This window comes from Festucalex cinctus, chromosome 1 (genome assembly GCF_051991245.1).
Source record: "Festucalex cinctus isolate MCC-2025b chromosome 1, RoL_Fcin_1.0, whole genome shotgun sequence".
Classification (NCBI taxonomy): domain Eukaryota; kingdom Metazoa; phylum Chordata; class Actinopteri; order Syngnathiformes; family Syngnathidae; genus Festucalex; species Festucalex cinctus.
In genome coordinates this window covers 64,940,666-64,967,647 of record NC_135411.1, presented here as the reverse complement: position 1 = coordinate 64,967,647, position 26,982 = coordinate 64,940,666, and the positions used below count along the sequence as shown (strand labels likewise).

The 26,982-nt window shown below is 42.4% G+C and overlaps 2 protein-coding genes across 2 annotated transcripts; both read right to left on the bottom strand.

Annotated features, from left to right (window-relative positions):
- Positions 1 to 562: 562 nt before the first annotated feature.
- Positions 563 to 17,481, bottom strand: LOC144012866 (polyamine-transporting ATPase 13A3-like). The gene is made up of 8 exons (XM_077511753.1): positions 17,375 to 17,481; positions 5,499 to 5,620; positions 5,324 to 5,403; positions 5,149 to 5,191; positions 3,375 to 3,475; positions 3,203 to 3,299; positions 2,364 to 2,436; positions 563 to 834 (listed from the first exon to the last, which is right to left on the bottom strand). Exons 3-8 carry the CDS (start codon positions 5,371 to 5,373, stop codon positions 563 to 565), a joined length of 636 nt encoding a protein of 211 aa, XP_077367879.1. The 5' UTR covers positions 5,374 to 5,403; positions 5,499 to 5,620; positions 17,375 to 17,481.
- A 2,067-nt stretch (positions 17,482 to 19,548) lies between these two features.
- LOC144006648 (uncharacterized) lies at positions 19,549 to 25,973 on the bottom strand. Its single transcript, XM_077505654.1, has 12 exons — positions 25,702 to 25,973; positions 24,203 to 24,314; positions 23,920 to 24,013; positions 23,736 to 23,790; positions 23,426 to 23,566; positions 22,938 to 23,098; positions 21,785 to 21,883; positions 21,542 to 21,687; positions 21,254 to 21,425; positions 21,049 to 21,161; positions 20,080 to 20,164; positions 19,549 to 19,989 (listed from the first exon to the last, which is right to left on the bottom strand). Exons 1-12 carry the CDS (start codon positions 25,817 to 25,819, stop codon positions 19,933 to 19,935), a joined length of 1,353 nt encoding a protein of 450 aa, XP_077361780.1. The 5' UTR covers positions 25,820 to 25,973; the 3' UTR covers positions 19,549 to 19,932.
- Between the last annotated feature and the right edge of the window lie 1,009 nt (positions 25,974 to 26,982).

Sequence of the window (26,982 nt, the reverse complement as noted above, 5' to 3'; positions counted from 1 at the left end):
GACATGTGTGGTGGGCGTCACCATAATTCATTCATAACTATGACAACTACCCTCTGAATCATTGCAAAAATCAAGTTGTTGCCCCACTCGTGCACAGTTCACTGGGTCCTTTTCCGCGACCAGATGGAGGTGTGAGTGCGCCACATTCAAAGAAAATGACAAATTGTGCATGTTTGCAAAATTACCAACATCCAGGCCGGTCTAATCAGCCTTGGCACAGATTCAGTTCGGTCATTTTCTGTCAATGTGGAGGAGCAGCAGCTCGACTGAATCCCTCCCGGGTCACGGGTGACCGAGCTTTTCAACCTATCTCTAAGAGCCTGGACACCCTGTAAAGCAGTGGTGTCAAAGTCCAGTCAACATTCAACACAGCTGATTCATATTAAGCTCATCAGCAAGCTCTACAGGAACCTTATAATGATCCTGATCATTTAATCAGGTGTGTTGGAGTAGAGAACCCTCGAAACATGCAGGACCCAGGCCCTCGAGGACTGCATCTTGACACATGTGCTGTAAAGGAAGTTCATTTTGGCTGCTTGTATCCACCATCTTCTTCTTTCAGTCACAGCCCACAGGAACGGAGATTGGACAGTAAATGGAGAGCTTTTCTTTTCAACTCAGCTTCTTCATATGCAGGCAATGCACCAATCTGCCAGTCTATGTCCCACTCCATGTACTCCTCACTTGTGTCCAAGAACCCAAGATATTCGAACTCCTCCACTTGGAGCCAGATTCCGTCCACGACATTTCCAACCATTCGACTGAGGCCCATGGTCTCAGATTTGGAGATGCTGATTCCTCTTCCAAATGCTTCGCACTCAGCTGCAAACTGCTCTATCCAGAGTTGAAGATTATGGGGTCAACAGAACCACATCATCTGCAGAAGGAACCCTCAACATTTTGGCTGGGGTTAGGAATTCTTTCCATTAAAGTCATGAGTGGAAACTGTGACAAAGGGCAGCTTTTGGAAGAGCACTCACTGGAAAGAAATCCAATTTACTATAAAACTTTGACACCAGTCATACAGAGACCAAACAGCCCATATTAGAAGATCCAGTACCCCATACTCCAGCATCCTCCACAGAACTCCCCCAAAATACACATACTACTACACAAAGGCATTCAAGTCCACAAAGCATATGTTGACTGGTTGAGTGAACTCCCATACGTCCTCCAGAACCCAGCTGATTCAGGATAAAAACCCCACTGTTCCTCCTGAATCTGAGAATTTGAGACTCATGGACGCTTCTCTGTAGCTATTTGAATAGACATTAACAGGTAGGCTCAGGAGTGTGATCCCACTATTTTTTGAACACAATCTCCTGGCCACCTTCTAAAAAGGGGGACCTGCACTATCCTCGAGGTCCATGCATTGTTACAGAAGCATGTCAACCATGCAGGACAGCCTCACGACATTAAAAGCCTTTCGGAACTCCGGACAGATCTCATTCACCCCCAAGATCTCTGCCACCAAGCAGCTTGTTAACCACCTCGGCAACTTCTAACCCAGAGATCTGAGTCTCCAGACTCTTCGTGCCTATTGGAAGGTGTGCTTGTGGAATTGAGGAGGTCTTCAAAGTACTCTCCCCATTGACGGTCGGAGTCAAGATCTGAAGGGCCCCATCACAACTATAAACAGTGGGGAGAAGATTTGCTTGAAGCCTGTCATAGTGTAGATTCAAATTCCATGAGGTATGACACTGGTTTAAAATCCATAGAGGTTTCTTTTCTGTAACTTACAATTTTTATAGCTTGGTTGTCTGAAGGGTTTTCTTTGGGAGAAGACGATGGCTACAATCAAGTACTGGAAGGATGAGACATAGAAGACGGAGCTCTTTTCAAAGCTCTTGAAGATACGCGTGTCTTCAGCTTCAGTTTCATTGAGGCTGTAAGTGTCACTGAAGTTGGATCCATTGCAGGTACTATAACAGTGGAAAAATCCATCTCAATTCTCATTTATCAATATGGCATAGAAATATGCACTACTTACAAAACTCAAATATTCAGAATGATATTTTGATGTGTTTGAGAATTTGAGACATTAGCTCATGAAATGTTACTCACATTGACTCAGGTGTCTGATACCAAAGTTGTTGTTGTACTAAGAAGAATGCCATAAACTGGAAGAGCATGCAATTGAGGGTCTGAGATAAAATTGAGAAGAGCCACTGTCCAGAAAGCAGAGGTTTAGGGGGTGGACGCCGGACCAGCGTATTCCACGCAGGGTTCAGGCTCACTTAACATAGGAAGAAGGGGGGAATAAAACATCATTCAGTTGAAAAAGGATTCAACTTCATCATTTCACATCACGCATAAAATAAATTAGATGAATATGTATCACTGTATGTATCAGTTTTATTCACTTGTAAAGGTGACAAATGTACCAATGACAAAGTCTATAAACATAAACTGAAGGTTTACAAAGTTGACGTCAACCTGCAGAAGACATAGATCACATCAGACACACAGAAGCATCTACTCACAATATGCATTGAAACATTAAATAGTATATTACTATTAATAGTAGAGAGGTTAACTTCTATGAATGAAATTAATTTGACATATGTCTCTGAATGTTTCATGTCCGTGTCAGAAAAAAACACTCTTTGATCTTCAGCATATTGCAAAGCAGCTTTATTTATATAGCACATTTCATACACAAGGTAACTAAATGTGTTTCACATAACTAAAAGTACAACAAAAAACATTTGCAAAAGAGTTAATTACGTGTAAAAGGAAAATAAATGAAAATAAGTTTATAAAAATTACTAAAAGAACTCACAGTGCAAGAACAAGAATTTAGAAAAATTGATTGTAGCCCGTAGGCAGTATTGTGACACGTTTTTTTTTTTTTTTTTAATCATTCTGACCAAGCCATTTCAAAATAAGATACTGCCTATGGGTTTTAAAAATGTTTTAAAGGGTAAGTCAAGTCAAAAAGTTACCTTACTATATGTTCAACATCTAAACATGGTATTCTGATTATTATTGCATTGGTGGAATATGAATTAATCAGCAAAATCCACCCGTTTTTATCCATCTCAGTGGGCAGCCTTTTTCCCACTTACTGTAGAGAGAAAATGATATAGTGGGGATTCAGCTTGCGAACGTCACATGACCAAACCCAGAAAACAGGTGAGCTGTAATATCATATCGCATCGCCACAAGAAATGAACACACCCAAATGAGGCAGAATAGTTACCGAGTACATCAGAGTCACACTGAAGAACACGATGAGGCTGAAGAGGGCCATGAATTTGAAGACACAGAAAGATGTGACAAGAGTAGCATGGCCCTCCCTGTGGACAGTGACAAAATAAAAACAAACATCAGAATAAAACAACACAGCTGCCTCATTCATTTGTGTGTACTACTTGATGAGGTTGGGCACACAGGAGATGTTTGGGATGGTTGAGGTGAAGGGGGAAGCCACAGAAGCCTCCAGCTCACATAGATCGCCACCACTGTGAGCCTTCTTAAGGGCATGACAGATATGAGAGAGAGAGAGAGAGAGAGAGAGAGAGAGAGAGAGAGAGAGAGAGAGAGAGAGAGAGAGAGAGAATTCCATGAATGCAGTCTATCAACGGCAAACAAACTATATTGATGGCTACTTGCACCATAAGCCAAACTATGACTAACTAAACTATGATATTCGCAAAAAGTTAGGGCTAATGGGTTTTCAGATCAATCACTGCAGATTGCACCAATTTGCCTGTCAATCATACTTCCCATTCTTCCCTCACAGGTGAACTCATCCCCAAAATACTTGAATTATTCCACTTGTGGCAGGATCTCACCCCAATCCCAAACAGTGGACTCCAGCCTTTTCTAACTGAGGACCAGGGTTAAGCCTACGGTTAGTTTTGGATATGCTGATTCCCCCAGCCGCCCCACAGGACTCCCCATAAAACATGGCCAAACACCTTCTCTAAATCCATGAAGCAGGTGTAGACTGGTGGGGTAAACTTCCAGAACCGTGGTGAGGGTATAGAAGTGGGCTGGGATGAAAACTACTCCACATCTAATCTAGGCAATCTAATCTAAGATTGGACTTTCCGATGGACCTCTCAGAAACCCCCGGATTGTGTTGGAACACAACCTCCAGGCCCCTTTAAAAGGGGACCACACCCCAGATTGCTAATCCCTAAATCCACCCAATGTTGCAGACATGTCAACCAGAACTCATCCAACCGAGGAGCTTTTCAACCACTGGTCACCCTCAAGAGATAGCAGAACCTAACTCTGAGTCTCCAGGTTTTGCTTCCTCACAGGTATGTTAGCAGAATTGATGAGGTCTTCTAACCAAAATTCCAATGTCCTGATTTGAGTGAATACTAAGACTTCCACCATACACGGCCGTGGAGCGCATTATCTGTCTGACTGCGCCTTGATCAAATCCACCAATATTGTGTTGTTACACCACCTGCACCACAAGACAGATGTGGTTTTACCAAGTCTTAAATCTCTTCTACTTTTTGTTACCAAATTGGAGAAGTGCCAAGGGATGCGTCTCCTTAGTGTGCCAGAACGCCCAGGGAGGTGTAGAACTTCTACCAAATTCACAAACACACTAAACCAAGACATGTCCAAAGTCCGGCTCACGGGCCAAATGCGGCCCATGGTCAAATTTTATCTGACCAGCAGCAACTATCGTAAAATTAATAACATGTGGCCTTCCAATGTATAAATTACATGCTAAATACAATTTCACATTTACCCACAAGAGGGCAGCAGCACTCTAAGAGCCCATGTGACCATCTTCTAAAACTTGACCGATTCTGCGCTTTCATTCATGTGCTTCTTTATCGTGCATGAGACTGATGGGGTATTGACAGCTAAGCATTTGCAATGTAAATATGCGTGAAAACAGCATCTTAAATAAAACGATATTTTAATCAAGCCGTTTGTCAACTGCGAAAACCCTGTTTGTTGCGGCCTTGAGCGTCATGTTTTCGTCACAGCCGCATATCCCGCCCCCAAACACACCGTTGCTTTGGATTTGGTCAACGATACTAGTGGCGTGGCTCGAGCAAATCGAGCTCCGGACAAGATTGATTCTCGGGGGCTTGTGAACTCACAAATCAGCTTCCAGGCAAAGTAAACTCACAGCGACAATGAATTTAAAAAGAAATTAAAAAGAACACTCACCCCACAGTCATTAGCACCATCCCCACACATCCCGACAGTGTAGCTGCATGATAAAAAAAAAAAAAAAAAAGACAGATTGATTGAAAAATAAAACAGATATCTAAATAAGATAGCACACATATAAATTAATAATTAATGAAATACATATCCTTTGAAAATACATAAATAATCTGACTCGATGCTCTGCAGGGTTTGCACCAGATGAGTCTTCTGGTCTGGAGTCATGCGGGCAAACACGGTTGCTCTCAGAAAGAACTGAAGCACCACCATGAGGAGAGGCAAAGTATAACATCCAGTAATTGTCATGGCAGGACATGGAATACTCAATTTGGCAAATGCTATCATAATACCTTCAACACAAGCTGTGGAAAGTGCTCAGCAATGACAGCGAAGGCTTGACCACTCACAGCAAGTGATAGCCCGGATCCTGCTCACTCTGCAACCTGTCACCCGCAAAGCTGATCTCAGATATCTGAATGGGAGACAAAAGATTAGAATTCTTAAAGGTGAGAACACAAACAAAAGTCATTCTTTTTTATTTGAAGATGATTTGACATTTGGGGGAGCACGGCGGGTTTCCTCAGGGTATTCCCACATTCAAAAGAAGGTGCATGTGAGATAACTAAGTTATTTCTATGCGCTCATACAGGCCCAAAACTATTTGGACAGTGACACAATTTTCATGATTTTGGCACTGCATGCCACCACATTGGATTTAAACGGAATCAACTACAATGGAATTGAAGTGCAGGCTTTCAGCTTTAATTCAAGGGGTTGAACAGAAATATATGATTAAGCATGTAGGAATTGTAGCTATTTTTATGCAAATGCTCCTTCTTCCAGGGGCTCAAAAGTAATTGGGCCCATAAACATAACGTAAATTTATACACAAATAAAACGTATTTACCAACTTTAAAATGGGAAAAAGACTTGTCTATAGTTCCGGAACCAGACTTTTGGACCCAAATCTGTGAAAATGTATTTAAAATGACCAAACAGACAAATTTGCAACTTATCCAATATAAGATACTTCATAGAACATATATTACACAATATATGATGAAAAAAATGGGACTCTCTGACTCCAACATTTGTCTCCAGTGCTCACAAAACACTGCCGATACTTATCTTCACGCTTTATGGTCATGTACTCCAGTGCTGTATTTCTGGACTAAAATCTTGGAAAAGCTCGCTGATATATTAACCCTCGTGCAATTTGCTTAGCCAATTATGTAAATTAGGTTTTGATTGTGCAGGGGGAAAAAAAAAAAAAAAAAAAAATGAGCCACGGTTTTGGAAAACTGGGGGACCGTCAAAATGCGAGTGTGCCAACATTTCTCAGCCATTGCATGAGGGAGATAACAATCATAATATCCCTGGAATCGGATTTAGCCAGCCGCGTAACATTAATGTACATTATAAGTGACATTTTTGGACCGATTGGACACTGCATGTATTTTATTGCAATTTCCGTGATTTCTGCATGAAATCCTTCTATGGACATTCCTCGACGGTGCCATGGGCATGAGAAAGATTTTGCACCCCAAATCCACCAGGTGGCGGTAGAGGCCAATTAATGATTTTCCTTGCAAACGCCGCACTGATTCCAGCACACCATATTCCACACAGACTTATTTCTTCGTGCTTTTTACTGATTGTGCATTCGACAGGATGTTAGTGGATGCGCGTGCACGTTAGTGGGCGCGCGTGCGTGTTCGTGGATGCGCGTACACGCGCGCCACTTATATTTTTGTGCAGAAAAAGGTATTGCGAGCTATTGACTTATGTTTCGTGTTGGGATATGCTGTTTTTTTGTCTGCATGGACGTGGGAAGCACGTTCCCTAGTGGGAGGGGTCGAATGGCAATGCTCGTTGTCGTTTTTATTCCCCAAAATGAGCCACTGTTAGTCGTTGCAATACAGCGGTTTTCCTCAGTGTGTGAAGGCTGTTATTTTTTTTTTTTTCTCTTTCTTCACTTCAGAACTTCAGAATTAATAGCGTGCATATTCCACACGCATGCACAGTTCGATCATCCATTTTGAACAGCCGAGCATTGACATTTGCTCGCCAAGGCTGCAGGGGGCAGGCGTGCCATTGTGGCCAAACGTGCGTGCAACGTGGAGGTGACGTATTTCCCTTCGTGCATTCTTCAAAACATGGCAAGGAGTATGGATCGGTGGAAACAATAACCATTAGGGATAAGACAAAACAAAAAAAACGGTTTTTTTTGCAACTTATGAAGTGTAACATGTAACGGTTGTCGAGATGAATTCCTCGTCGGTTATCTTATCTGGCCGTTGCATTTCTACGTGTGAAAGTGCTAAGCTTCGATTTTTATTCGGCTAGTTTGTATTCACAACAAAGTGCTAACGTGCTAAGAGGCTAACGTGCACGAGACATGAGCTTCGTGGATCTCAGGAAAAGAAAGAAAAGAACGGCGATCGGAGACACAAAAAGCTGCAAATGCAAGTTGGCAAGTAAGTACTTCTACAAAATAAACATAAACGAACATATGAGCACGTCCTGGAATGCCGCGGGGGACGTGTAGCTTCCGAACGGTATGTAGCTCGTCGCTGTGTTGACTTCCGTTCGCCGGATACAATTGGATACAGGCGATGTAAATTTGTCCGAAAAACACGCACGATTTCCGGGTAAAGTAAACGGACGGATCGGTGTAATGGAGCTTTTTCTTTCCGTTATTTGTAACCGTACGTCCTACGGGGAAAATTACACATATCTGACACATATCTGGAACCGTGAGCACAAGAGATACGTGGCTCGTTGAAGTGCGACGCCGGATACGGGGGTGTAAATCGGGCCTTCCTGTATCCGAAAAACAAACACAATTTGCGGCTAAAGTCACGGAGGGGTCCCGGTGCCGCTCCGGAGCCCCACAAAAAGTACTTTTTTCCCCAAAGTTTTCTATCAAAGCTACCGTGTTGCCTGATGCTCTAACTATGTCATATGAAAGATTCAAATTTATTTATTTATTATACATATATACAACACAGTTAATTTTCTTCATAATCTATTATTTGGCTTCTGTTGTCCTATGGCGGGGGGAAATAATAATAATAAATAAATATACTATATTTATGCATAGTTTTGATGCCAATGAACATTTTGGGTGGTTGAAAGAAAAAAAAATATTAAAAAATGACTTAGTTATCACACCTCAAAGTAGAATTACTTATTTGGCTAAAATTTACTTTTCCAGGGTGTTTTGCATTAAATTGCCATTGTCAAAAAATTTGGCATGCATTGAAAAAATTGTTGTTATAACTTATTGCCTTATTCGAAGCTCTAATTATGTCATATGAAGTATTAATTTTTTATTTATTTTTTATACATGTATACAGCACAGTTCGTTTTCTTCATAGTCCATTCTTTGGGCTTGTATTGTCCTAAGAGGGGGGAATACATAAAAAAAAAAAAAAAAACTTCATATGTATGGATAGTTCTGATGCCAATGAACATTTTGAGTGGTTGAAATAAAAAAAAATGTTAAAAATTGACTTAGTTATCACACCTCAAAGTAGAATTACTTATTTGGCTAAAATTTATTCTTAGAGCGTGTCACTGATTCCAAGGCACAAGGGTTAAACTGTAGGCTTCCTTTATCTCCAAGATTGTGTTTACTAGGTGACTTAACAATAACTGAGCTACCATGTAAACAATCCCAATCTATATTTATAGTCCTTACTATTGCTAAAAAAATAATCCTTGTCAATTGGAAAAATAAACAATCTCTAAATATCGACCACTGGTTAAACTTACTAATAAATTATATCTCAATGGAAAAAATCTCTGCCTTAAATAAAAATCAAGTATCAAGATTTAAACAAATATGGTCTATGTACATAGAATATTTTAATCTTAATTTGGCAACTTAATCCTGCCAAGATTCTGCCTGTTAACGAGAGCCACCACATCGTTACAACTTCTGTTTTCGCTGCTTCTGTATTTGGTATTTTGTATCTGATTGTTTTTATTTTTATATAGTCAGGAACCTAGTTGCTGCTAGTGGGCTCGAGCACACCACACTATACGACACTATACTCACTAACTCCTTAAGATTTATTTCTAGTGGGCACTAAGCATCAACACTTGGTGTTACTGCATGCTAATTAGTCAATTTTCTTGACGCCGTCCCCCGTGGTCGGGCGGGGGTGGTTCTGCCCCCCCCCGTTGTCTGCTCGGTAGCGGTTGCGTCTTGGCCGCTCCCTGGGCCCCCGGTGGGCCTCTGGTGTGCCCCGTGGCTCCCTCTCCCCTCCCCCTTCCTCCCCCCCGTCGCCTCTCCCTCCTCGCCTCCTTCCGCCCATCCTCCTCTGCCTCCCGGTCCCTTTTCCCTTGTCGCCCTCCCCCCCCCTCCTGCCCTGCAGCCGCCCTTTCGCCTTCTTGTCGTCTTCCCCCCGCTTCCCCCTCCCCCCTTCCCTGTCTGCCCCCCGCCCCCTCCCCCTCCCTCTCCCTGGGCCTGGGGCTCCCTCCCCGGCCCGGGCGTTGGGCTCCGGGGGCCGGGCGGGGGTTTGAGGCCTGCCCCACTCCGGTAGAACTCCTGGCGCCCCGGGCGGGCTCCGGTAGCCGGTGGGCTGTCCAGTAGCCCTGCTGCGCTGGCGGTCCGCCTATTGTGGTGCCAGATGGGTGGGGTGGGGGGCGGGTGGGGGGTGCTGGGGGACGGGCGTGCCACCTACACCCGCCGGGTTGGGTGAGGCCCCGCTGGTCGCTCCTCTTACTCACTTCACTAGTTTTGCACTATACACTTTGTAAATATACACATAGGGCACACAACACATTTCTTGGTGGGGTGGGGAAGGGTGGAAACACCGTCTTCACCCTTCAACTCCCCTCCAATTTTAATGCACTTCATGTCCAAGGGGAGGGGTGAGTTGGGGCGGGGAGCCTTCAGAGGGGATGGACTGCAGTGCCTGGCAGCGCTGTGGTCCCCCCCATCTGTGTCCCTGCCCCACCACTTTGTCCCTCCTTTTTTTGGGGGGGGATGCGGGTGTGTCGGAGTAGGGGAAATTTTTTCCCTCTGCTCCGACTCACCTGCTCCCAATTTTAATGCACCACACGCACACACTTGTATATACACTGGGTGGGGCCACATTCTCAGTGTAAGGGTAGAGCTCGCCAGTCGGCGAGCTGGCGGACTCAGTAACAGGGTTCCGTGTCACTAGTACGCTGGCGTGACGACCGGGGCCTCTCCCCACCGGGCTCGGTGTTCTGGTGTTCCGCCTTTTCCCCTGGTGCTTCCTCCTCTGCTTCCCCCCTCCCGCCGCTGTGCTACTCTCGCACGGCTGGAGGTGGGGTGGGCACGTTTTCCCTCTCTGCGCTGCTGCCCGGTGCCGGTTTCCGGGGGTGGGGGGGGGCTCGCGGGGGGCCGGGTTCGCGGGGGGGTTGGCGGTCGTCGCGGAGGGGGGGGGGTCTTGTTTGGGGGGGTGGAGGTATGGGTGGGTGGGGGGTTGGGTGTTGGGGGTCGGGGTGTGTTCGGGGGTTTGGGGGCCGGGGGTGGTGGGGCCTGGGTCGTGGTGGGTGGCGGGTTTGGGTGGGGTGCGGGGGGGTCGTGGGGGGATGGGGGCTGGGGACCGGTGGGGCGCTGTGGGGGCCCGCTGGGCCTCGTTCTGCGGCCTTGGGCTCGGGGGTGTGGGCCGGGGCTGGGGCGGGGGTGTTCCGGGCGTCTGGGTCGGCTCGCCGACCGGTGTCCGCTCGGGTGGCTTGGGGGTGGCCTTGGTGCTGCCGCGGCCTGGGGATTTCGGGGGGGGGGGGGGGGGGGGGGGGGGCGTCGGTGCTCGCTTTGCTGGACCGCGGTTGACGGCTTCTTTCTTTGGTGGGGGTCCTTATGCATGCCAGATCCGTCGCACCAGCATCTACTGAAACTCAACAGAAGTAGCCTCTCCCTCCCACAGCCCCTTGAATCAGTGGGTGCTGGTGTCTGTGGATCTCACTTTGCTTTATCTATCCTTCCCTCCTTCCTCTCTTTAGTTTTTCCTCTGGTCACTTGAGATCTCAATTTATTGGAAGTTTGAGGTTTCTGGGGTTGGCATAAGACTGGTTTTGTAACCACGCAGGAGGGGTTTTGTTGGTGCTGGATTTCACTTTGATGGATTGGATGTACTGGCTTCTATGGATCTCACTCTGCCTTATCGATCCTTCCCTCCTTCCTCTCTTTAGTTTTTCCTCTGGTCTCTTGAGATCTCGCTAAATTTGCTGGAATTTAGAGGCTTCCGGTATTGGCGTAAGACTTTGATTTTGTAATCATGGGGAAGGCAGGAAGTGTTTGGTCGGTGCTGGATTTCACTTTGATTTATCTTTCTTTTCTCTTTATTTTTTTCTGACCTTTTCTCTGGTCTCCTGACCATTTAAACCTCACAACTCTGGCAAGATTCTGAAGTACCTGGTTAAGGCGAAGGGTAATGGGATATTTACAAGGCTTTAGGTGAATTAATGAGTATAAATTTATACGTATTTGCACGCACACGCACGCACGCAAACGCACGCACGCAAACGCACACACGCAAACGCACGCACACACAAAAAAAACAAAAACAAAAAAAGACCAATGATGATAAGACGTTGAATCGGTAAGACTACCGAATGAACAATTCTGAGCTCTTTAAGAAAAACAAAAACAAAAAACAAACAAACAAAAAAAAAAAAAAAACATAACGTAAAGTAAAATGGTACTTTTGAATATTTTGTTGCGAATCCTTTGCAGACTGCCTGAAGTCTGGTACCCATGGACATCACCAAATGCTGGCTTTCCTCCTTTGGGATGTTTTGCTAGGCCTTTATAGCTGTCTTCAGTTGTTGTATCTGTAGCGATAATTGGGTCGTCTTTTGGACGAATTAATAATCTGGACGTTACAGAGGTAAATTATATTTACCTCGATAACCTCTAGGGGCACCACGTTGGTTTTGCTTTGGGTTAACAGGAGCAAACAACGACCAAAATCCTTCCTTAATCAGTCATTTATAATCTAAAGTCGCCACACTCGAAATTCAGTGGTTCGTTGTACTAACAAAAGAATAATAATCCACTCGGAAACACAGATGACTTAGGAGGAATAGAGTTAATAAAACATGCATTTATTCACGATTGCTACACTACAGAATCAAAACACCGGCTATCTAACTATTCTACCGTCAGAAGAAAAGAAATAAAATAAAGCTAATGAAAATAAGGAAGGAATGCGAATGAATAAGGAAACAGGGAAAAGAGAAATTTGACCTGCCAGATCTATGATATGTTTCAAACGTAAGTTGCACACAGTGGATACGCCGAGTTAGAAATCAAACGCACACTTACGAGAATCGTTTGCGTCGAACGAGCAAAAAGGTCTTGTGAAAAAGGGGGAAAAATAGTCAATGTTCGTTCCAAAAGGCAAGAAAAATCAAAAAAGGGGCTATTCCACAGGTGAGCAAGGAAGCCGCTCGGGGGCTGACGTAGTTGCGTGGCTCGTCCCTTGATTGGTCGGCGACTCGGCGAGGTTGATTCTCCGGCGAGGTTGGTTCTGCCGGAGAGCTGTCCGATTCCAGGTGTTGGAGCTCGGTCCGCTACGCGCCTGCGTACGGGGAAGGTCAGCCTTTGGAGGTGAGCTAGCACCGCGGCGGGGCGCCACCGAATAGCAGGTGAGGTGCTGGGCGGTTTAGGTGCAACAACCTTGAGTCCGGCGGTACGTGGCAAGTGTACCCCGGGGCCGAGCTCGCCGCTGGCGGGCAATCACCGATGGTGGAAGAAAAAAAAAAAAAAAGGAAAAAAAAAAGTAAAAGAGTCTTTGGGGTCAGCGTTGTAGTTTGCACCTGCTTTGGCGTGGCGTGGAGCGAGTGTCTGCTCTCGTGGCAACGGTTGCTGCCAGGAAATAAAAAGGGGCCACGTGTTTGGCAAGTTTCTTGGAACAAAGAGTTCGAGCAGGATGGGAAACTTGCAGGTAGAGAGCGATCGGAAGATGATGTTTGAGGAGCGAAGTTGGAAGAGAGAGAAAGTGAGGGGGTCCCCTCGTCTTTTTAGTCTATGGGCGGGGCTTCAGTAAGGGGTGGCACACCCTTTCTGTTCGCTCACGCAGACTTAAAAAAAAATTATTAAAGGGATTAATAATTTGGCATTAAATTTGGTCAGTCTGGCAAATCTGTTTCACCACACAACCCGTTTAACACATCGTAATTAATGCATCATAAACCAACTTGTGAGGTAATTTCTACTTGAGCCTAATCTGACTGAACTGAAAGATATTGATTACCTTCCATTCCTTATGGAGTACAAATGAAATAGGACGTTCATACACACAAAGATATAACATGAATCATTCGTAGTTCAGTTATCTGTCAAGAATTATCATGGTATAAATGTGTAAAAATGCGGTTGCTTGTATGAATTGTCACTAAGGATAGTTCCAAGTTTCACCACTTGACGGTGCTGTTGCTCCATCTAGACGTTCCAGGAGTGCCCCCCCTAGGGGTGACGCCAGGGAGTCCCCCCTGGTTGATAAGAAACTTCATAAACATTCCTTTGATCAGTCGTTTGTATATTCCAATTCATTGAAGGCGTTTCTCGGGCTCCGAGAAGACGGGCTTGAATACACTCCTTCGGCAGACGCATAAATTCCTTTGTCACCTGGTCAGCGGCTTCAAAAGAGCTTTGTTGGTGGTTGGGTGACCACCTGCAGAGCTAACCAAGCTTAGATCCTGTCTGGGCAGTGGAATATTTATGCAACTGCAGAGAATTTGCTTTAGAAGAAGCAAACTTTAAAAAAAAAAAAATTAGAGGGTAGACTGGGCCATAGGCCATAGTTGTTACATATCTTTGAACGTCTTTCTGCCTTAGGTTTTGCCGTGAGAAAGTGAAATGCATCCTCGAATGGTCACAGATCGAGTGATTAACTCGACCATTGAAGAATATTCCACTTCTTTGCCATCAGTAGGTTTTGGATCATTGTCCATCTCTACGGTGACGCACCGTCCAATCAACTTTTTCCTGCATTTGGCTGAATCCGAGCAGAAATGATATCCCTATACACTTCAGAATTCATCGGGCTGCATATGTCTTTTACCATATCATCATGAGAGGAAATACAAAGGATTCACCACAAGGTGCAAACCATAGTCAGCCTCAACAATAGAAAGGCCAGAATTGACTTTGCCAAAAAACACCTGATGAAGTCAGTCCAGGTCTGGAACAGCATTCTTTGGACAGATGAGACTAAGATCAACCTGTACTAGAATGATGAGAAGAAGAAAGTTTGGAGAAGAATTGGAACAGCTCATGATCCAAAGCACACCACATCTTCTGTAAACATGGTGGCGTTAGTGTGATAGCATGGACATGCATGGCTTTCAATGGCACTTGCTCACTTGTGTTTTTAGATGATATGGCAAAAGACACAAAGAAGCAGCCCGATGAATTCGGAAGTGTATAGGGATATCATTTATGCTCGGATTCAGCCAAATGCAGCAAAGTTGATTGGACGGTGCGTCATCGTAGAGATGGACAATGATCCAAAACATACTGCAAAAGCAACCCAAGAGTTTTTTAAAGCAAAGAAGTGGAATATTCTTCAATGGTCGAGTTAATCACTCGATCTGTGACCAATCGAGCATGCATTTCACTTTCTCACGGCAAAACTTAAGGCAGAAAGACGTTCAAAGATACAACAAGTGAAGACAGCTGCAGTCAAGGCCTAGCAAAGCATCCCTAAGGAGGAAAGCTAGCGTTTGATGATGTCCATGGGTTCCAGACTTCAGGCAGTCATTAAGGATTCTCAACAAAATATTCAAAAGTACCATTTTACTTTACATGCTTAATCATATATTTCTGTTCAACCCCTTGAAATAAAGCTGAAAGTCTGCACTTCAATTCCATTGTAGTTGTTTCCATTTAAATCCAATGTGGATTTAAAGCTTTAAAGCTTATAAAGCTTTCTTTTTGTCCACTTAGAGGTCTCTGTATGTCAACCAAGGTTTAAGCTGTTCCACACTGTGTTGGTATATTGAAACACGTTGAAATTTTCACGCCTGCGACGTCCTCTTCTTCCAAAATGACCATATATGGTGTCGCTACTCTTGTTTGTTTGGGATTCCGGACCTCGTGCATACTAAGGAGAGTACGTGACCTCTTTTGAGATCAACCCACTGTCGTTCGCTGAACCAATGAGGTGAGGTTGCGCTTCAGCCCAACCCCAAATTCTCCAGAGCCGGCCCCCTTCTCTACGAGTACAAATGACGGACGGCTTTTTCTTTTTATATTGTATTATGGATGTTTTACTTGTTCAGCACTTTCAGTTGCATTTGAATGTATGAAAAGTGCTATATAAATAAAGTTTGATTTGATTTGATTTGAGCTCTACGAGTGCGAATCATTCTGCTACATCTGTAGCGCAAGATATGGTGCAAAGGTCACATGACTGGACAGCAGCAGAAAAAAAACACTTGTGATTCATAGTGGTGATTTCAAGTTGTCTACAAGTTGTCATTTCTACAGGTACAAATCATGATTTTTACAGATACAAATTTACACTTCTTTCTACATGTACAATTTTTTTTATACGTACAATTTTTTTTTTTACCTACATTTGTTTTTTACATTTTTTTTTTACACACAATTTGTTTCGGTTTTTTAGTACACATTTTCCATTTTACAGGTACTATGTTTTTTTTTTTTTTTACAGGTACAAAAAAATGTACGTATATATATATATATATATATATATATATATATATATATATATATATATATAACCCATGGAGTGCTGCACCGGCCCCTGCGCACTGGCGAAAGCCTAATTTATGCCTCCACGTTTGCTCTCGCGTTGATGATCGCCGTAGGTCACATGATCGACGCGAGCCATGAATTTTAAGTGCCGCGTCGCTCGTGGCCGGCTGCCGTGCACACGTCGCCAATCCTTGAACGCCGTAGATGGCGGGGCGTAGCTCGTTTCTGATTGGTCCGTTCGATGGCGTTTTTTCTTTTTTTCTCTCTCTCTCCCCGCCCCCCGCCCAGATAGTTTCCGTGAAGGCAACTGGCGGCGCAAATCGACTTCCTGCTCGGAGACCACGGCTGTGCATGTGGATATGTGCCTGGGACAAGAGGCGGAAAACAACAATAACTTAAAAAAAAAAAAAAACTGTGTTCGCTAAGCGCTTGGCTGTTGTGTTTTGGAGAGTTTACGGCCGACACCGGTGCAAATTGGCAATAATTAATTGCCACGGTGATGAACTTACTCTCCCCCCGGCTTTGTTTCGTGTTTCTGAATTAAATTGAACTTCCTGAATCCGTCATAAAATGCAGAGGAATCGCCACTCTGTGGCGGCCCAGCCATAGCGACAGCGGGACTTGGTGTGAACTCCAGCAGACACCGATGTGTATTGTGATGTGTATTGCGCACAAGTCGGAAGGCAAACGCACGAGCGGAGCTCCAACGTGACGCCTCCACGCGAGCCTCTCGCAGAAGCATACTGAGGCCTGAAGTCTGCGTTGTGATATTGGGGATGTGTTGTGGTGCGGAGAGAGACAGCACAGGTATCGGAATGTGGCTGAGATGATTTCGCTTTAATCGCCTATTCCAAATCAAAAAGTAACTGTCATTACAATTACACAGCGAAATCCAAGTAATACACAGTATAATTTAGCAAAGCAACAAGCGCTCACTCACGCAACACAAACCACAGCAATTAAAGTAACTAATATTTCCAATCTCACTCCTGCACACTAAATAAACAAGTTAACACACATTAACAACAAGAATAATTGAACAAAAACCCTGGATGATCTATTAAATCAAAGATATAAAATGGATGGTCGAGACAAACATGCTCACCTATTCCAAATCAAAAAGAAACTGACCCAAGATGGACGCCCACCCAAACACAGTAAAAATTACGGCGTCTCCAGAGGGACATAAAGAAAACAAGCTACTTGTAAATTAAATTAAATTGTAAAAGGGTGCCACCCTGTGGCAGCCTCCAGTTACTTATATATATATATATATATATATATATATATATGTATTATTATTATTATTTATTTTTTTTTCCTACAGGTACAATTTTTTTTTTTACGAGTTACTTTTGCACCATAATTAACTCCATAGTCGTGACAAACACTATTCCAAATCAAAAAGAAACTGACCCAAGATGGACGCCCCACACACTGCCGACATCACGGCGTATTCAGAGGGACAAAAACGTAATAAGGTGGTTGGGCTCCAGGTGGAACAGTGGAACCGTCACTTGCCTTTGGTGCCGGTTGGCGTGGGTTCGATCCTCCGTCTGGGAGAGGCCCATGTATGTGGCCTACAAGAAGTAGGCCACGTGTGTGAGTGGGTTAAAAAGAAAAAAAAGGTGTTCGTGAACTTAAATTAAACTGTAAAAGGGTGCCACCCTGTGGCAGCCTCCCGTTACTACATCACATAAACAAACCATAAACAATTTAATACCAAAATAAAAACCTGAAAATGGATTTCTTCAACACCAGCTTCAGTCACAATAATAAAAAAAATGACAGTATCAAGTGAGCATGTTTAGCATAAACATATTTTACTACGAATTGAGGGAAATACTTTGATTTTACTACTAATATTGTGATTGTAAACAGTTACTTCTTACTTCTGAGTTAGGAGACCATCTAGTGTTCAAAATTGGTATTGTTTTTTTGTTTTTTTTACAAGCGCATGGTTATTGTTTAAAAAAAAAAAACTACAATATACTGCGTGAGTGAATTTTATATAAGTTTGAAGCTGAATGTGATTCTATACTGATGCTAAAGTAAATGCCATTAAAAAAAAAAGTTCAATATGTTTTTTGGTTAATGGAGTTCAGTAGCGCAAGGACATTCTGCAAAGAGTATGGCACAACTGCAAACCTACCAAGACATGGCCATCCACCGAAACTTACATGCCGAACAAGGAGAGCACTGATCAGAGACGCAGCCAAGATGCCCATGGTAACTCTGGAGGAGCTGCAGAGATCCACAGCTCAGGTGGGGGAGTCTGTCCATAGGACAACAATTAGTTGTGCACTGCACAAATCTGGCCTTTATGGAAGAGTGGCAAGAAGAACGCCATTGTTGAAAGAAAGCCATAAGAAGTCTCGTTTGCAGTTTGCCAGAAGCAATGTGAGGGACACAGCAAACGTGTGGAAGAAGGTGCTCTGGCCTGAATGCAAAACGTTATGTGTGGCGGAAAACTGTCAAACCTGGTGGTGGCAGCATCATGTGGGGCTGCTTTTCTTCAGCAGGGACAGGGAAGCTGGTCAGAGTTGATGGGAAGATGGATGGAGCCAAATACAGGATAGGAGGAAAACAACCCTAAACATAAAGCCAGAGCTACAATAAAATGGTTTAAAACAAAACATATTCCTGTGTTTGAATAGCCCAATCAAAGTCCAGACCTAAATCCAATCGAGAATCTGTGCAAAAAGATCTGACAACACGCGGTTGACAAACGCTTTCCCTCTAATCTTGATGAGCTTGAGTTGTTCTGCAAAGAATGGGCAAAAATTCCAGTCTCTAGATGTGCAAAGCTGGTAGAGACATACCCCAAAAGAGCTGCAGCTGTAATTGCAGCGAGAGGTGGTTCCACCAAGTATTGACACAGGGGGGCTGAATACTATTGTGCGCCACATTTTTCAGTTTTGTATTATTTTTTTTTATTTGAAAGTCATGTATAATTTTCCTTATACTTCACAATTGTGTGTCGCTTTGTGTTGCTCTTTCATCTAAAATGCCAATAAAATATGTTTGTGGTCGGAACGTGACAAAATGTGGGAAAGTTCAAGGGGTATGAATATTTTTTCAAGCCACTGTAAGTAGATGCCAGAGGCCTGCCAGTTTTCAGATAAAAAAAGTGCAAGTGCTATTTATTTTATCTAGAGTTATCTGTAGGCTATAGGTTAGGTTGACAAGCTTCCATCCCCACATTCATCCTTTTCTAGACACTATAAAGCTTTGCCTAGTTTATGTATATAAAGAAAAACACATCTGAGATTGTGTTATTTCCCTTAGAATGTAAGAACCAATCTAGAACTGAATATTTGGGCTTTTAAGCCAGTTTAGCTTGTCAACACATTCATGGGTGTTTAAAAAAAAAAAAAACACACAATGTAGTAATAGAGGATAAACAACCATCTGAACATAAACTCAGACACCAGTGGGAAAGTTTTATAAGTTGAACTTTTATTTCTTTTGGTTGAGCGCTCATTAAAAAAAAAAGGGGGGGGGGGGGATGTGAAAATCTGAAATTAACAATACTTGCAAAAAATGGTTGTTTGCTTAATCTTGTTTTGACAGTCTACATTTTCAGTATAACTCCCAATTTATCCTAACAAAATGCTGTTCAGTGTATTAAAAAAAAAAAAAAAAAAAGCAACAAAAAAAAAAAGCAAAAAAAAAAAAAAAGCAAAAAAAAAAAAAAGCAAAAAAAAAAAAAAAGCAGTAACTTGCGTATCTAAAACCAGTGCCATGATTATTACCCAATGTTCGGTACTGTATATTGGATGACGAAATATAAATACTTTCAAAAATGAATATGGTAAGAGGGTTTTTAGTCCGACATCATGACTGAGTGGAGAAGTAAGGAACAAAAACATCCATAGATAATGAAGCAAGAGTGATGAGGCCCGTTTGCTTTGAGGCCTGACACTTCTCACAGAATTTTTCACAATGGAAATGTGTAAATAAAAAGGTCTGTGGGTGTACTTCAAATGGAATCATAATCCAAAAAGTTATTGTGGTGTTCAGCTGGAAGTGCTTTTTTGTTGATTTATGTTTGGTCCATGTTGTGACTTTTTCAGTCTTTAGTTCATGTCATGATCGCTGACACTCTGCCGCAGATACTCTTCATACATCTTTTTCTGCAAGACAAAAGTTTCATTTTACATACATAGATGCTGTTGTTTGTTCCGGTATTTTGAAAAACAATCACCACTTCAAACATACGCTACCTTTTTGGTCTTCGCCACCTCCTGAACAAAGTCCAACTTCTCCTGCAACTGTCTTTTCTGCTTTCCTGACAGAGTTGGTTGAGTCCTGCAAAGAGTAAAACCCCAAGAATCCATCAACCACTAAAATGTTAACATGCAGAAAATCTTCAGAGATTAAACTTAATTTATGGTCTTCACTTGCTCCCTGAAGGCATCTTGAGATCTACACTGTCTGGCCCCAGAATTGAGCATGCCGCTCTTACGACAGTCGAGTCTCAACCACTGTGCCCTAAGATTATCTGGTTTAACGCTGATAACTATCCAATTTTATTTATATGGTCTGAAAATTATTTATTTACTGCAAATTGTACAAAAGCTGCGCAACAAAATTGCATCTTTGTTCATTTACCTATGACAGTGACATATCGTGAGTGACAGAACAATGAAAAATGCAGCATGGGCACAAGGAAGCTAGCACAAATCTTAAAGTATGATAACAAAAGGAAAAAAAATATAGAACTTTGAATTTATTTTGAGTGTTACAAAACAGATTTGGTGGAATAGTCCACATAATATGCATTTAAATATATTAGTTCTGTCAAATTTAAAACATTAACGAAGGAATTAATCATAAATTATTGCATTAATCATGTATTATCGCAGATTAATCACAGTATTAATTTTGAATGCAGATGATTCTTTAACTGACAAGCGGATGGTTACGTTAAAGGTAGCACGGGTTGTGTTTGAGCAATAACCATAACTACATGCATTAAAGTAAAGCATTTAATAAATGTTTGTTCATGTCAAAATATTGGGGTCATTTTTTTCCCCATTTTAAATTATACTGATTAGAAAAAGAAGAGGATGAGCGTGTGCAGCGGATAAAAAAAATTTTTTTGAAGACGTCCTCATAACATTAAATGTCTAAAAAAAATATATTATGGATTCTTACTATAATGACTGGCATTGAGATATTAATTGTGGTACCTGAAAGAGAATCGCGCACTGATGAGGAGCAGGAACGAAGCAAGGACCATCCCAGCAAAGCTGTAAAGCTGCTGCTCTGTAGACATGGAGTCAAATATGCGTACTACAGGAACCTGGGGGTTCAAAAAGGCACAGTCATCACTGCTCAGTAAACAAAAACAGTGCAAGAAAAATGACAGACAGAAAATATAGTGAGGATACTAACCAGATAAAGTGAGAGGGTTTCAATGCCTTGGCGGCCCAAAGCAATCTCCAGAACCTCCTTGGACAGAGTGCCCAGTAGCAGTACGGCCATCAGTGTCATGGGGATGCTGAAGCCCAGTAGTGTCAGAAAGCAGCTCTTGCAGCGAGCCCGTCTGTTCTCAATCCTGATCTGCCTTTCACATGGGAGGTTGATGTCATTTTCTTTGGCCAAAATAACAATGTGACATAAGATTGGTTTTACAAAAGAAGAAATTATTGTTATATCGCCTTTTTGTTGTATGTGTGGTACCTGTCATTGCTTATTTTATCAGTGATGGCTTCACTAATGATGTCACAGTCCTTCCCAAGAGAGTTGAGTATATTCTGGACTGTTTGGTTGATGGTCTTCTCAATGGTGCGGCACACTTCCTCAATTTGGTTGACGCAGCGGCTCGGCTTAAAAAAAATATATAAAAAAATCAGGCACTTCAAATCATGGAACAAATGTTGGGTGGACATACAAGCGAAAAGGTGGACAGACATCCAAAAGTACCTTGTTAGGATTGGGAATGTAGATGGTGGGCATGTCAAAACCACATTTGTTAAGCCCTGGTCGTTTGCAAAGCTCCTGGACAATCTGCATCATTACTCTCTGGAAGAATAAATACAAACGATATGGTGAGATGGAGCACAATGATGCCATTTTAACTTTTTTTTTTTTTTTTAAGCAGTGTAGAAGTGTGTTTGTACCATTGGGGGTTCATTTTACTCTATGTGTCTACCTTTATTAAAAAAATAATAAATAGCAACTAGCAAGAGTTCACATCATGGCATCAAGAGTCCAGTCCAGTGTTCTAAGATTTGGCAGTTCTGGTACCTATGACTCCTGAATCATGACTCTGAATTGTGACGTGAAACAGAATGTAGCCGATCAAGAAGCCAGTTGACTGAAGAACATGGAAGAGAAAATAAAAACAAAACATGTCCTACTTGAAACATAAAGTCTGACAGACCTCAGAAATGGAGGACCCAGGATATCATGGAGCTGCAGGTAGCTCGAGAGTGCTTATTTGACATATCCGCAAAAAGTCTCCTTTCACACTAACTCCAGGATTTTTACTACAGTCTTTTTTTTTTCCTTTTAAGTTTGGGATCTTTCCTTTAAAAGAAAAATAGTCCCAAGACCACTCGTGTTCTCATGTCTTGTGGTGCACATTTGTTGCTGTTTCTTATTCATTTTTGTTTGATGACATTTGATTAAGTGAGATTTCAACTTTAAGTGTGGGATCCAAAACAGATAAAATATCTCTTAAGGTTTAAAAAGCTAATAATTCAAAAATCCTTATTGTGTTTACCAGGCCTATATAGTGAAGGCCAACCTTAGGCTTAAAAAGAAATATTGCAGACTGGGCCACTTTATATCTTGTTGGACTGACTTAGAAAGGTTTTCGGCTGAAAAGATTTAGTGATTTCCCCCCCCCAAAAAAAAGAAACTTACACACATTTTTGACATACAAAAAAAAAAAAAAAAAAAAAAACTCCATAGAAGCTTTACAGCCGTGATTAAAATGCTGGATGCAGAAGAAAAGACCGCGATCTCATCTGGACCTGAGTGGGATCCTAATTCATCTGATATCAGCACAAAGTATTTCTATTTAGCTGAACACATGGGGAGAGAAAGGCCCATCTACTTAGTTTGCACTTACCTGTCTGTCAGACTCTCCCCCGGCCTCATCCGCCTTACTGAGGTAGAAATGTAGCCGATCCCCATGTTTGTCATTCAGGGCCTCCACAATGTTGAGGGTACGTTTGCACAGCGCCTGACCCATCGGGTCAAAGAAGACCAAAATCAGGTCACAGAGATCACCTGAGTGGACATGGAGAAGACTATTACTGTACCACACTACACCACAGACGTCTACACTAAATTTTGCAATGGTAGCATTGCTGTGACCAATTTTTTCAGTTTGACAGCAGAATGTACGACCCGAACCGTGGCGCTTGATGCATACAGATCACAGCTCAAAGATGAGCCGTTGCACCACTCATTAAAACGTACTCGAGCCGTGCGACTGGATTCATTTTTTACCAGCACAGGCTGTATAGTTGGACCCATTTGAGGGTGAATTGGTTGCAGTGTTGAGCCCTGACAAGCGCAAAGAAAGATACTGTATGTTACTGGGTCTTGTCCCACCTAGCCACAGGACAACTTCATCCACGTCAAAGGGATACTTCATATCACCATCCACCAGCCCAGGCGAATCCACAAAAGTCACCAGGCTGAAACGTTTCTGACGCGACGTGCAGATTTCCGTCCTCAGGTATTCTGATACACCTAGAAAGCAGACATAGAGGAAAAATCAAATACAGTAATACAATTCAGGTACAAAAATCTTATTTTGATCATGTACAAAAAAATCACAAATAAGATCTAAAACAAGAGCTGTTGTGTTAAAAGCATGACATTTAATCTTAACATGGAGAGACTGTCTTTGGAAGCTCACCTTTGAACTCTTGCAGAGGCTTGAAATGGGGATATAGATGAAGGGTGGCATTTCCCTAAAAGAACACAGAAAATGGCCGTTATTGTTTAAATATAATTATTTGTAAGAATCGCAGTGAACTAATCTCCAAAGTGTGTTTGCTCATATTTGTTCTCATATCAAAACTTTAAAAAAGAAGTCATACCGTGAGGGATTCTCTCTTGCGCCCACTTGTAACAAAACTGAATCCCTGGGTTTCGATAGCAACACCAGTGCGCTGAATGTGCTCTTCAACATACCTGGAAGCCAAAAATACAAAATTGTCACTAATCAAATTAGAGAAAAATATATATAAATGAGTAATGGTATGGGTTCAATTTTAGTTTGGAAGACCAGGATGAAAAATTCAAACTAATAATGCAATAAATAAAGGGAAAAAAAAGGGAGCCTATTTTGTTTGGGCAGACAAAAAAAGAACATAAATATACCAGTTTATGAAAGAGCTTTTCCCAGCAGAGTGGTTGCCCATCAGCATCACAGTGATCTTCTTCCTGGGAGGCAGCAACTTTACACCCACAGATTCAGCCACTGCAATTAAACCTGAAGACATCCATAAATATGTGACGTTATCAAAGTGGCCGACAGTCATAAGAGAATTTGCACAATCACAGTTATTTTTTAGAGGGAACATCTAGGCTTATACGCTGAAAATCCTGTCTTTTTGCAGTTTTTGTGCTCAGTCGAAAGAAAAAATATATATATTAATTTGCTGCCATCTGGTGGAATCGTGGTTTGTTGGTAGATATTATTCATTTAAAGTTTTTTTTTTTTCTATCTAGATTTGAGATGTCCTGTTTTGTTGGTTGTCCTTAAATTCATGACGTGGACTATCAAAACTGAAAGTATGCCTGCCCTCAGCTTCTCTCCTGATGTGGCTTCTAAAAAGCTGATGTAGCCTCCATTTGATGTTAAATTTTGCCCATATTACATTACATTACATTTATTATTTTGTGTAAAGTGCTAGTGTGCACATTTGTTTGCCCATATGTGATATCACTTGTGAATATCAGGGCAAACTGATCTCAACTTCTCACTCTTGATTTGCAAATCATTTTTTTTAGACAACTATTTCTACTCAACAGTTTCTGGTAGCAATTACAGAAGAGGGTTGAGGCAGGTCGAGATGATGCTGAGATTCTCTTTGGGAGTGATGACAATGGACAGGATCAGAAATGAGCTTATCAGAGGAGTCAACTGTATACGTAGGACACAGAAACGTCAGACTGTGATGTTTTGAATTTGTGCAGGGGGGAGTACAGAGCCGCCAGGAAGGGGGCAATTAAGATGAGGAAAGAGAAGATTAAGAGATTTTATGAGGGGAGACTTGCAGAAAACCTGTAGAGATGGAAGAGAACAATTCGCCGCGGCGACTCCTGAAAGGGGTTCAGTCAAATGGGAAAGAACATCACTCACTTTTTTTATTGGTCTGTTTGTTTTTGTCTCTTACAGGGAGCGTGGCCCTGCATCACTGAAATGCAATAAGCTCACTTTTATTGTAATTATCAAATATATAACACCGAATAGTTGTGTAAGCGCCTGTCATCCAGTTATGCAAGTAAGCTAGAACACAGTACAGCTTCAACAAAGGAGTGAGTCGATGAGATATCACAAATAGCATTTTATGCATAAAGAGATGCAGTTGGCTACATTAGTTTTACGCCAGCAAACCAGATTTTTTTTTTTATGTTTATTTTACGACGGCTATGTTCAAAGCAAGCTGTGAAAAACTAGCCGGCCCAAAAGGTGAATTTAACAACTAAGCAAATGTTTGCGTTGGCCCAAACGCGACAAATTACTTTAACGACTCCACCCCAAAATTATTGCGGCTTACATTTGCTAGTTAGCCAGTTAGCCGGAAACACACAACCGGTTTGCTAGCATGTCGACAGGCTAACTTTTCAATAAGGGCGATGCTCAGCCAACTCACCACTGTCGGGTTCCGTGTACAGTTGATGACAATCCCGCAAAATTCGCTCATCGCAACTTACACCGCCAGATATCGAGTCCGCGTTCGCTGCACTTCTGTTTCTGCTTTTCCCAGACATTGTTACTTACAAACACTTTTTAAGAAATATTTTCAATGAAGCATCTGTAGCCGTAGTTCCAACTTCCAATGTCCGGAGGCTCCTTGTCTAGTTTGAATCGCCCCGGTACGCCGAAACGCAGGAAAACGACGCACATCAGGCCACGTCGTCTACTTGAGCGGCTTTTTTTGTCGTGATGGTTTGTGGGTAATGTAGTTAAATTTTTGAACAATTATATAAAGGGTTATTGTTTGATGAATTAAAGTCAATTCATTTATCAAAAAAATGGTAGTAGTAGTAGTAGTAGTAGTAGTAGTAGTAATGATAATAATAAAATAATAATAAAATAAAATTGAAAATAATAATAATAATTTAACATATGGAATCGTGCAATACATCCATCCATCCATCCATTTTCTTGACCGCTTATTCCTCACAAGGGTCGCGGGGGGTGCTGGCGCCTATCTCAGCTGGCTCTGGGGAGTAGGCGGGGGACACCCTGGACTGATTGCCAGCCAATCGCAGGGCACACAGAGACGAACAACCATCCACACTCACAAGCACAGCTAGGGACAATTCGGAGCGCCCAATTAACCTGCCATGCATGTCTTTGGAATGTGGGAGGAGACCGGAGTACCCGGAGAAGACCCACGCGGGCACGGGGAGAACATGCAAACTCCACCCAGGAAGGCCGGAGCCTGGACTCGAACCGGAGTCCTGAGGACTGGGAGGCGGACGTGCTAACCACTTAATCACCGTGCCACCCGTCATGCAATACATTGTCCATTAATTTAAAAGTGAATTGTTAAGTGATCGGACAAAAATAAAAAAATAAAAATTGAAACACAAAAAGTACTTAAGTATTTTGTATTTGATTTAATGGAGTACTATACCTGAATATTAGAAAGGTATGAAATGTCAACAAATAATCTTGATACACAGAGTAAAATTAATCGACAAAAAGTTTATATGTGAACAACAAATGCAAGTATCCCCGTCAATGTGGGCAAAGAGATTTTGCACATTTACTTCAGTGCATGAGAAGAATCTAGAATTGTAGCAGGGCAACTCATGGCGGTTTCACTTGACAACACACCTGGGAGACTATAACTTTGAAGGGTACAACTTGCAGTTTGGATTTGAACTGTGTCTTTTTTTATGACAACAATTGAACTTTTTATTTT